At 32.2% G+C, this 12,309-nt stretch overlaps 1 protein-coding gene across 2 annotated transcripts; it reads right to left on the bottom strand.

The window, feature by feature from the left end:
* Positions 1-6,396: 6,396 nt before the first annotated feature.
* Positions 6,397-8,347, bottom strand: LOC7467242 (transcription factor RAX3). 2 transcript variants are annotated; one of them, XM_024594995.2, is made up of 3 exons: positions 7,853-8,347; positions 7,515-7,668; positions 6,397-7,327 (listed from the first exon to the last, which is right to left on the bottom strand). In XM_024594995.2, exons 1-3 carry the CDS (start codon positions 7,986-7,988, stop codon positions 6,556-6,558), a joined length of 1,062 nt encoding a protein of 353 aa, XP_024450763.2. In that variant the 5' UTR covers positions 7,989-8,347; the 3' UTR covers positions 6,397-6,555. The 2 variants fall into 2 exon arrangements, with proteins under 2 accessions (XP_024450763.2, XP_002301137.3); XM_002301101.4 differs by having other exon boundaries at positions 7,515-7,644; positions 7,853-8,334.
* Positions 8,348-12,309: the final 3,962 nt, after the last annotated feature.

Here is a 12,309-nt window from a genome sequence, read left to right as displayed (position 1 = left end):
AGGAAGAGAAATTAGATTGGCACAACAGCCAACAAAGCTGGTCACTAGGGCACCACTCAAACGATCATCATTTCATTTTCTTTTTTTAAGATTCTACCCAATATATATATATATATATATATATATTCAAACTATTAGGTAAATTAGTTCCAATTTCATCACTCTATGAAAAATATAAAGAAAATTTCCTCTTGAATTTTCAACGACTATGCTTTCATAACTACTGTAACATTGCCTCTATTACACCATAAACAATTGTTTAACATAACTAAACCCTAAATTTAGTAACAAAACTATAATTACAAAGATCACTAATAACAAGTTCAGAACCATTAATTAATTTTTCTTTAATGGTTATGTCATACATGTACGATATCGTGACGATCATCCTTCCAGATCGGGATTATCAGGAATAATTGGGTGAAAAGACAAGAAATTATTGTTCTTTTATCATTAAAAGATGAAGAATGAGAGTCGTTACTTAGTATTTCAGTCACTAATAACCCTAACTGGTCTTAGAGTCTGGGTAAAGGGATTAATTGCGTAAAAGAAAGATATTAACACTTCTAGTACGCCTTACCTGAGGTAGATTGCATTATTTATTTATCTGAGTTAAATTAAGATAATGTTGTTTTTCCTAACCGTTGGTCTATTCAGGGTTTAAAAAAAGTCATTTTCAATAAAAAGGTTCTTATCTTACAAGTTAAAACCTCATCATTCTAATGCAAAAACATTAAAAAAAAATAACTATTTTTTTTTAATATCGGGAACACATCTTATGTATAAGTTCATAATATCATATATTAAAATAAATATTTTTTGGTGTTTATGAAATATAGACTAAGTTTTAACGGATAATCATAAACTAGTTATGATATCCTTTGACTGATTCTTGTATTTTTATATCTAAATTGATCTTTATTCTTTTGATTTCTATTTGTTTTGTATTTTTTTTCTTTGTATGATTAATTGGTTTTATCAATTTAATCCCTCATCATTTGGTTTCATTTAATTTTTATAATAAATTTGATTCTTATTCTTTTAATTGCTCTTTGTTTCTTTTTTATCCTTTTCCTAATTAAATTTTATTTTTAATTTCATCCCTTAACATTTGATTTCACTTTATTTTTAAGTCAAATTTGGTCCTCATTATTTTTATTACTATTTTTTTTATTTTAAATTCTTTTTTTATTGTTTTTTTCCCTGCTAATTTCATCCCTCAATATTTTTTGTTGAGAATTTTACTTTGTTATATTTTAGGGTTTGCCTTTTATGGCATTGGTATTTTTTTAGGTTCTTTTTAGATTTGGTTTTTCTCTGATCTTATTCTTCAACATTTGATTTATTGGTAATTTGTCTTTGAGCTTCTTGTTTTTTTTTTGCTTTTCTGTCTATGGTTATCTCAATCTTATGTCTATGGTTGTGAGGTTAACGGGTTAACCCGAGCTGACTCAATTTTTTTTTCATTGGCATTTTTTTTAATTAATTTTTTTTTCTAGTTCCGCCATTCAATGTTGGATTGTTTGATAATTGAGTTTGATTATTTTATTCAATTTTCTTTCAACGAAGTTACTCCTGGTATCACAATTAGGTTGCAGATTTGGCGTGCTAGCTCAGATGGGCTCGGATTGCCTTTTTTTTTAATCTTTTTTTCATTGTCAATTTTTTTATCAGTTTATCAATTGTCATTATATTTTGTTTATATGAACTTATTAAACTCAATTAAGTCAATGACTCAAATCTCTTTTATTCCTTTAAGAACACTTGAATGGCCTTAGCATTTTTTTTACAGTAGAAAAAATTTAGGCTGACCTGCGTCATAGCATGAGCCACCTATTTAGCATGTATACATATATAATTTATCAGAATATAAAATTGAGAGAACCCATAATTCTAGGAACTATAATCATCTCCTTTTAACAATATCATAGTGAAGTACAAATGAGGATGCCATATTTTTCATCAGAATTTAGGCATGTTTGTGAGTGTTTTTGTTGTTTGTTGCTTTTTAAAAGTATTTTTGGCTTGAAAAATTTCAAATTGATGTTTTTTTTTGTATTTTTTTGATGTGTTGATGTTAAAAATTAATAAAAAATCTGAAATTTTTTATTTTTATTTATTTTCAAGCAAAAAGCTATTTATAAAAAAAAAAACCATCCACCACCATTAATCCCAAACACACATTAATAATTAGCGTCCTTAATTATACCTCACGCTAAGATGCTTTTTAAACAATCACTTCCCTAATAAGAACAAGATGGTGAGGTCTGAAAGTCGGACAAATGAAAGAGAATTTATCATGTTAGTGAGTGTCACTTTCATTGTATAAACAAACATTAATTCAAAATAATGTGTCATAGGGAGGGGTTAGCATTTTATATAAAATGAAAAGGGGGTGACAGAAGTCGTCGGCTGGCTGTTGTCATGGTTTGTCTGCTGCTTGGCCATGGGCCTTAATCACGGACATTTTGGTGCTTATTATCGTCATCGAGTTGCCAACAGAATGTGCTGCAAATGCAATTCCTCTCATTTTTAAATCTTGGTTTTTTGTTTAGAGCCTTTTCTGTTATGTTTCCTTCCGAAGAGGGATATTCCTTTTAGCTTTATTGCAATAAATTAGTTTTTTTATATATATAAAGCTTAATTTTTACTAGTTTAAATTAATTAATATCCAAGTTTATTAATTCTGTAACAAAGTTGGGTTTACTTTATCCCGTCCCTCCTTTCCATGCTAGATCTGTATATGTTTGTTTTTGTCCAATTCAAGTTGCACTGTATATTCTTTAAATGTCTGCAATCTAGAAGATTATTGTAAAAATACCACGAATGATTGTGTTTGGGTTTGTCCACGAGTTTTAGGCCCAAATGTTATTTATTTAAAGGGTCATTCCTATTAATATATTATTTTTAAAATTTCATTTAATAGATTTTAAATTGAGATAATTTTTTTACCAATTTCGTTATGAATCTAAAAATTCTTTAATGTCAAATCGATTCTAAGCATGCACACGAAATTAATTAAAACTAGCTAGGGTTTTACGGATATTCTATGAGGAAATTTGTACTATAGCTCTCTTAAATCTAAACCCTGAATGAGAGCAGTTTTAGCTGAGTAGCGACACTTTCGAATGGCTTGCTTGGGTATGAATTGAAATCCTTCATTCAAATATGCACAGATAGAATGGATGACGACATATAATTTTTTATTTTTTTTTACAAATTATACAATTGGTATTTTCTCGTAAGTTGTGTATGCTAAATATCAATGGATTGATTCATGGGGCCAACATTTTGAACAGCCTTGACAAAACTAGATTGAAGCTTTTCAAAGTTTGTCAACTAATCCTAACAAATTATGACCATGGCTTACCAACCAAAGCTTTGTCAACTCGAATTAAGATATAGTTTAATTTGATCTAGAGTTTCACAACTGTGTACAACTATGGCATTTGTAGTCAGCTCACAGATGACCCCAAAAAGGTTAAGCAAATCACGGAGATTCAGTTTGATTCTGAAATATTGGGCTCCTTCGGGTTATAATCTTCTCGAAATTTGTTTCCCTTCGTGTGTTTCCTTGTAACCTGCAGGAAACCTGTAGCAAGCATGTGGCAAAAATAAGTAACCGGTAGGTCCATTGCCCAACTTTTGTTCAAAGACAGGATTATGATAAATTTGTGGATAAAATTTAACGTTAGCAGATTATGTCCTTACTTGACATCACCGAATAAAAACCTATATATGATTTGGTTTCTCGTTTGAGCAGCTGCTTATGATCAAGCACATGATTCAAACAAGAAAAACTCAATACAGCATGCATGGACGAACTTGAGTGACTTGACCCTGAGAAATTATTAAACTGGTGATCCATATAATTAAATGATCAATAGAAGATAAATAGGGATATATAGTCATTTTTGGACAAACATATATTATGCGCAGTGCGACCATATATATATATATATATGAATGGGAATATTATTTAAGTATATATAGTGTTTTCATTCAAGGTAAGTTTGGATGAAAGAAAAATCATGTCTCAAAAGGGATTTTATTGTTCATAATGATGAAAACGAAAAGCGATTAACTTATGAAGATTATTCATCATGAGCACAAGTATATATGTTGATTAGGGGTTTTGCTTGTTAAATGATTGCAGCTTGGTCGTTTGTTAGGTAACGATCGGTGTCTCATTTAATATTATAGCAATTCAAGTCATGCACTCAAAAGAATCTTATAAGAGAAACATGCATCTGTCCAAGCTTTATATATTTCTTTCAAATAATGCCATACTCCCTTATCTTCCTTATTAAATTTATAGTCACAACCATCAACAACATTGAGATCATGATGATCAGCTTTAATTATATTTGAAATTTAATTAAATTCATGTTTTTTTTTTGTTATTTTCAATAAATTTGAAGCTAGCTAGCACATGCATGCATATATCATTGAGTGTCTCCTTCTGAGAATTTAACTCACATACTATAATATTTGAATGTTGCTATTTTGTTAAATTAAAAACACAAAAACAAATATATCATCTTCCCGATTTAATAACTTAAATTGTAATCGTATAAAATTACAAGATATAATTTATATGATTTTTTATTATGAATTAATTTTGTGAGTTAACAATTTGTTTTTACCTGGAATTCAAAATAATCTAAATAATAAAACATGGGAATCTACCAAAGATATGCTGTAGTCACGATTATCAGGTTATTATCCAAGCATGAACGGCTAATATACAAGGTTCACAATGAGTGATGACTTGGAAGAATTATGTTCTGGAAACAAAGACTTTTCTACAATGTAATTCTGGAAAAGGAGAAGCGCTGCTGGAATAATGTTTTGTTCCTGGCCAGATTTTTATGATGCCGACTTTGTTCAACAATTGAGCATTGGTGGACATGATGAAATAATATTGACACAAATCAAATGTCATCATGGCAACTTTTTATTGATAATAATCAAGAGAATTTATTAATCACACAAGAATACCATTACGTACGCGTGTATGTCATTATGGCAATGTATATTTCTATAAACAAATTCGAAAAATATTGGAGCTTGACCTGAAGCTTGTCACTGATTGACTAATTACTGTGATAAAGTCAAGCACAAGGCCGCCCTCATTGAACGAAAAAACAAATGAAAAAAGAGGGAGAGAACCTCAAACGCTGCAATACATAGATAGATAACCCTTAACATGTTTAGCGACAGCTACACCGTCGCAACCAGAAGTCACCTTGCGTTTTTCAAAAATGCTGCTAGAACTTTTGTCTGTTGCCATATGTAGCAACGTTTATCCATTCTGATTGCCAGAATAGATCAACAACACTGAAATCCTCCATGACTGCCACTAATTATTAATGCTTAATTATGTTACAACAATTCGTTAAAACAGCTCCAAAAAATGCATTTAATGCCATTGCTGCTGAAATTAGCACTACTGAAATTCCATTAAAGGGCACTTATGTTGTAATAATATACATATAACATTTGAACTACTGATGAAATCTCACTCCAAGTATATATATATATATAAAAAGAAGCGGGTGGATGATGCATACAACCATGCATGGATTAGTATAACTACCTGACCAATTGAATATGAATTAGGAGGAGTAATTCTGCATGATATTCAATGCTTGACTATTAGCAGCAAGGATTAGCTGGTGCTTCCTAGCTAGTTCCTAGCTATTCTTCTTTAAATTAGGATTAGGATACTCGTAGGGCTGGAATAAATTAAGCCTAAAAAGGAAATTTTGAAAGATTCATTTACAGTGACGGTGACTCTTAACTTACCTTGAAGTTGGAAAAACAACTCTTTATCTATAAAATTAATTAATCAACAAAAAATGGCTAGTTAATATCTGCTAGATTAATTATGCATGTATTTAAAATCATATATAGGCGCACAAAGAACATTTTCCTAATCCATGTAGAGGCTTCCATCTCTATGAGGATTGGTGCGTTCAAATTCCGGATATACAAATTTGTGCTTTCAAACATTAATGGAGGCCTATGTTCATGTAATGCAAAAAATTCGAACATCCTAATTATTTAGAGCTTGATTAACGAATTGTGTTACAAGAAATAGTTTAAGAAATTGGATCAAAATAATCACAATATTAAGGAGACTCATTTCAATGGCAAAAGTTATTTGGTTTAAATGGACCTGATCATGTTAATTAACCCTAAAAATGCCTATAAGATGTCTAATTAGGCTCCTGCTATTGGAGATTTTTATGGAATGGAATTGCTGAAGTTCTGTGGTACATTCTATCATAAGATTATCATGCATTTAAGAACTATATGCCTTCGAAATCCTCTTAACAGCTAATATTTTTTGTCCTCGTGTTAATTGAAACATACCCCTTTAGAAGCTTTGAGTTTGATCAACAAATAGAATGCAGCATATATATATATATAAAACCTCTGTCAATATAAATCGAAGGCAAACCATGTCACAAAATAAGTTCAATAAGATAAGATCCAACACCACTTTCCTAATATTGCAACAAATCTAAGTATACCAAACATACATGTACATTATAGCGGCCCAGGGTACCTCGGCTCATCAAAGGCACATTCTTGCAGCAACCTTTGTTGTATGATCCCTTCACAATTTGATGCACCAGGAGGAAAAATCAGAGAGGTCATCTCACCGCAATCAATCATGCTTTCAGTGCCATAAGCAGTCCTAATTCTGTTATTGACCATATCATCACCTAACAGAAACTCCAGCCCGTCCAGTCTTGGCGGGTTGCTGCTAACCATTTGCTCAAGCCCCGCAGGAAAACTGCTTTGTCCTTGCAACATTTGCAAACCTGCAGCCCCATCTATGTCGTACTGTGTTTGTGCAAACTGAGCATCAGTATCATCCAAGGTCTCCTCCATCGGAGCAGAAGAGGAGACATTGATGGACTGATCATCATAGAGCTGTTGGGTATAGGATACATCAGCTGGGAATTGGGGATTCATCGCATTGTGATTCACTTGATCATCATCAGAAAATTTTCCTCCAAGCTTGATAAGTAATTTCCTGATAGAGGCATGGTCATTGAAATGCGGTTCATGGTTAGAGTATGGTATGGGAGCGAGTATGGGCAGCTCTGGCCAATAAGGGTTTTGGTTATTGTTATCAGCTGGAACCACGGGATTTCCATTTCCTCTCTTCATTTCTTGCTTTAGGCCACTACTTCTGCGAGCCTGTTGCTCTTTTCGCTGCTTGCCAAGAAGCTTCTTCTTCAGCCTTGTGTTCCAGTAGTTCTTTATATCATTATCGGTTCTTCCTGGCAATTGTGCTGCAATTATGGACCATCTGTTCATGCGCAAGCAAAGTCATTTAATTTTAGCATGCTAAACCTAGAATATTACTAGTATAATTAATCTAGCTAGTTCATGAGTTTAAACATGAAATACGAGTCCCGATTATATAGGTGGATCGATGGTTTCTTCAGAATCCTAATTAATAATTAATTAAGCGGCTATCAGTGATAGATACAAACCTGCTTCCGATACTAATGTAAAGGCTGCAAATTATGTTATCTTCTTCTTCAGAGAAGCCTCCGTGCTTAATATTCGGGCGAAGATAATTTAACCATCTAAGGCGGCAGCTCTTGCCGCATCTCTTAAGACCTGATTCAGAAACAACACCGATGTCTTGATTGCATAAGATATAATTGAACAACTTGACCCAACTTCAAATTCCTTTAAATTAAATATAGGACATGCATCAATCAAAAAGAAGTTAATCAAGAGAAGGAGATCGAAGGGAGAAAGCAAGGCAAGGCTAAAGATACAACTGAAAAAGAGCTGTGCATGCGGTTGTAAGTTGAAATATTACCAATTTTTTGAGGCAAAGCAATCCAGTTACCACCAGTGCCATGCTGCTCTATATATGACTTGAGCTTCGCATCTTCTTCAGGTGACCATGGGCCTTTCTTGACGTTGGCTTTGTCGCAGCAAGGAGCCCTCCCCATACTTCTTCTTTTGTGTTTCTTCGAGTATGATGTTAGCTAGCTTCTCTTTCTCCTTCTATTTATGTCAAAGCTAGCAATTATAGGGGAGAGAGAGAGAGAACGAAGGAGATGCATATAGGGGATAATTAAAAAGGAAATATAAAGGCTGGAAAGGGATAAACAGCTATATGATATTTAAAAGCGGGGTATGGCATAAAAGAGAGTGTCTGCTATAGAAAAGTCCAGAAATTGGAAAGGGAGTGCAGGAGGGTAGGGTTTTTCCTCTTGTCTTTCTTACTTAGTTCAGAATCAATTTTATTTAGCAAAAGGCCTTTTCATTTGTTATTTCTCATGGATCTCTGCAAGCCAATCTGGCATAATTCAGTGGGGGCATACATCAACCAAATGACACGATGTATAATGAGGTATATTTCATATTAATCACTACCATTTATTGCATTTAGCTGTATTAATTTATTTAATTTATACATAATTAGCTGCTACTGTTAGATTAAGACTACATGATGTTGAGATTTCAGAAATTAATCCACGGTTTTCACACCATCCTATATATATATATATATATATATATATATATATATATCAGAAAAATCTTTTATTTTATTTTTTGTTACAAGGGATATTAATTAAATCTACTTGAATATGTAATTGAAATACATTTGATCGAGCACCCTATTTTCTGGTGATAGATATATCTCCTTACACAAAAGCTATGAAGCTTGACTCCAGTCTTTTTTTTGTTTTGTTTTTTTTATATATATATAATAATCGTCCACAGTCATTGCATGTCAAGATTAACAAATATCAAGAACCAAACTTGCTTCAGGTTACAATGTCGAAGCTAATTTATATCGTAGGTCAATTCGTTGGACTGACGGGGAGATTTCAAAGCTCTATGGTTTCCACAAGGAAAAAAGGCAAGGACGCCACCAAATATTGAAATTCTGTAGAAATGAGAGCGATTCTTCTGTGCTGGTAGGTGCGATCAAATGACAAAAGAAAAGTAGAACACGATGGAACCTAAGGATATGATTTCTGTTATGGTTTGTCCTTTGAAACGGGCATGTCCATAATCATTAAACATGGAATGCTTCCCGGACGGCCGTCACCCACCAGTCCATATTAATGATCAAATGACCACGGCAGCACTGACCTGAGCAAATATTGTATGGGATTTTTTTTATTATTATTATTATTTGGAATTTACATACTCTCATCGTGTCTCTTAATTAATTCATGTTGCGTGTTTGATTATGTTGTTAAATTGAAATTAAATTGGCACGATTTTAGGATATATTAAAAATATTAACTTCTTACTATTCTTTTCTCTCATTTATTAATTTTGCCATTGAATTCAGCGTTAACTTGAGACAATCTGATTTCTTATCATTTATTTTATATCATTGGATTCAAGATTAACTTGAGACAATTTAATTTCTTAATGTAATTGTGATTTTTGCAAGCAAATACATAGGAAAAAGATTTCTTTCTTGTTTAATATATTTTTATAAATGACATTTTTTTCATTTCATCTATATAATGTAAGCAAACACCAATCCAACGAAAATAAAAGATAAATACAGTACCATAATTCATAATAATAACCAATTTTGCACTAATAATCATATATATAGCTCAATAATACTCTTATAAAGTGAAAAACATGAAGTCTCAAGCTGAGTACCACGATAGAATCTGTGTGCCCTTTCTGAAATAAACTTGTCTCTAGGCACTCTGAATTACAGAGGACTGTTATTTCCCAATCACAGATTGCATTGTATTCCAAAACTAATTACTACTCCAGTATTAATTAATCGTCCTTTGGGGGCCCTAATGGGCGTGGAGTTTAGGATGAAGGTGCAGCGTATTTGGTGGAGATCAAGAGAGCTAGCCCAAGTGTCACAGCTCCGCGTCGACGTTTTACACTTTTACTGTACCTCGTTGCTTACCTTCTACTTAATGCATGACAGTTATGGTTTTTTTGCACTTGTTGCGGGCTTGCAGCCAAAAACTAAAACGTCAAACCCTTTCTTATTAGATTTAATTTTATTGCTGTCTCTAATAATTGAATTTAACACCGTCCGTGCTTGGTGAAGTAGATGCAAAATTCATCCTTTATGTTTTTTCTTTTTTAAAAAAAATACGCTACTTTTATCTATTGAAATTTGAATAAAAGGTTCCAGATGAACAGTTTGGCTTCCAAATTTCACCATTAAGAGAATACACCAAGACTTAATTCGCGGCATCATATAAATAATATTGTATTATGTGTCAAGGGGTTTCATCATGAATTTTATTGTATAAAAGTTCTCTTTCAGCCTATTCCCTTCAGGTGAAATATTTTTTGCTCATTCGATGATGTTATAATGAATGATCTCACTCAATTCATAATCTGACTTGATAGCAAACACTCATGAAATGACCGATAGTTTACTGTGATTTGTGAACTCATTCCATAATGGTTAAATGAAATCTTTTAAAAGTTTAAAAAACCTAGTTGCATCTACATTTCTTTCTTCATCGATAAGTGAACATTTATCTAAATAATCATTATTTATTCTCATTGCATCTATCACAATATTCTTGGGATCTCACCTAACAGTTTAAACTTTTAGGTTAAATTGGTTTTTTAACACATCATAATACTCTTATAATGGCATCCATCACAATACTCATATAATGATTTCTATTATCATTTACAACTTTATTTATTTTGTTAGAAGAACTACATGAAGAGCCAACAATCCTTTTTAACATGGTCTCGTAAGGAACATAGATTTTTCATGTGCAAATCAACACAGGTATTTTTGCGAACCATTTTTTAAGAAGATGCATCATCACAAATGTTTGGAATCCAATTTTGACCCTTTATTTTTATATATTTAAAATCCAAAAATGTGTCATTTTGGTAAATTTGGTCAATTAATTTTAATCATTTTGTTATTTTTGTCATTTTTATTATTTTTTGTGGTTATAAATAATCATAAAAATGTAAAAACAAATACACATATTTGGGGTTAAGATTAGACCAATAATTGAGTCACAAGTTTGGAAATCTTTGACCATAATTGAGATTGAGTTGAAGAAAAGAGCTTAAATTGGTTTAATTTGGTTGAAATTAAAAAAAAATAGATTAGTTTGAAATAAATATTCAAGTTGGAAAATCAACTAGGAGTTTAATTGAAAAAACAATTAAAAGTTAAATTAAATGAAGAATTGAATAATCAAGGACAAGTATGAGAGCAATGGAGAAATCAAATGATATGTTGTAATTCGTTCAGGGATGAAATTAAAGAAATAAATAAAAGAAAAAGGTGAGAATCGACTGAAAATAAAGAAATTGAAAGTCGAAAGGATGTGACTGAATTAGTTTGGTGTACTTGAAGAAGATCTAAAAACAATGTCGTTTCACATTAAGTGAAACAATGTGTTCCACCTGGAAAAGGGAAGAACATGGATGGAGATTCGAAGGAATCAATGTCGTTTTGCTTAAGGAAATGCAGAAACTCTAGAAAATATACGGGGAACTGTTCTGCCCCTGTTTAACCCCGATTCAAGCCTCTAATTGATTCTCCCAGGTGGTAAACAACATATACTAATGATCTCTATCACGTGGTCTTTCATCTTGGGATAATAAACCATATTTTTTCCATGATCCTCTTCCTATAAATCAAGCAAAGAGGGCTATTTGCAATCCAGGTTCATCTACTCGTAAAAGGCGGGAAATCATGAAAGATTGGCGGCCATTATGGAGGAAGATTAGAGATGAAACCCTATCCCATAAAACGCCACCTTTAGACACACAATAAGAGAGGGGGGTTCAAAAAAGATTGGAAAAGAGGGAGAGAATTGTGAGAAAGTTTAGTGACAAAGAGAAGGTAGAAGTGATATTTGTTCATGGAAATAAACTGAAGGCCGAGATTTCTGAGAAAAAGAATCATAACAATTCGTGTTTAAGAAAATGCACAGTAGGCTTTCAACTTCAGGTACAAAACTAAAATTCCATTCAGAATCTGAATAAAAACCTACAGTGCAACTATCATGAATGTCTTTGGTTGTTGTCTTGGCTTCAATCTATATATGCAACTCATAACTTCTCTATGATCATTAGGAATAACAGTTTTTCCATTTTATTTTCTGATTCAATTTCTTTAAGAGAACTGTCATTCGTTGATTGAAATCCTAGGAATAAGTTTACGATATTCTCATTCCTAATTTCAAATCTGCCCAGCATTAGTCATTTTGTTTCCACTCCTTCGCATGTTTTTTTTTTTAACATATATTCTGATCATTACTCGTGTTAGTATGCCTTGTTATTTCA

This window comes from Populus trichocarpa, chromosome 2 (assembly GCF_000002775.5).
Source record: "Populus trichocarpa isolate Nisqually-1 chromosome 2, P.trichocarpa_v4.1, whole genome shotgun sequence".
NCBI classification, from domain to species: Eukaryota; Viridiplantae; Streptophyta; class Magnoliopsida; order Malpighiales; family Salicaceae; genus Populus; species Populus trichocarpa.
Note: the sequence above shows the minus strand (reverse complement) of the source record. Positions and strands in the feature narration are given on the sequence as shown.

Coding starts and splice junctions, on each gene's coding strand:
- LOC7467242 (XM_024594995.2), bottom strand. CDS start 7,988: ATGGGGAGGGCTCCTTGCTGCGACAAAGCCAACGTCAAGAAAGGCCCA. Junction 7,669..7,852: donor TGCTTTGCCTCAAAAAATTG/GTAATATTTCAA, acceptor TATGCAATCAAG/ACATCGGTGTTGTTTCTGAA. Junction 7,328..7,514: donor TACATTAGTATCGGAAGCAG/GTTTGTATCTAT, acceptor GCGCATGAACAG/ATGGTCCATAATTGCAGCAC.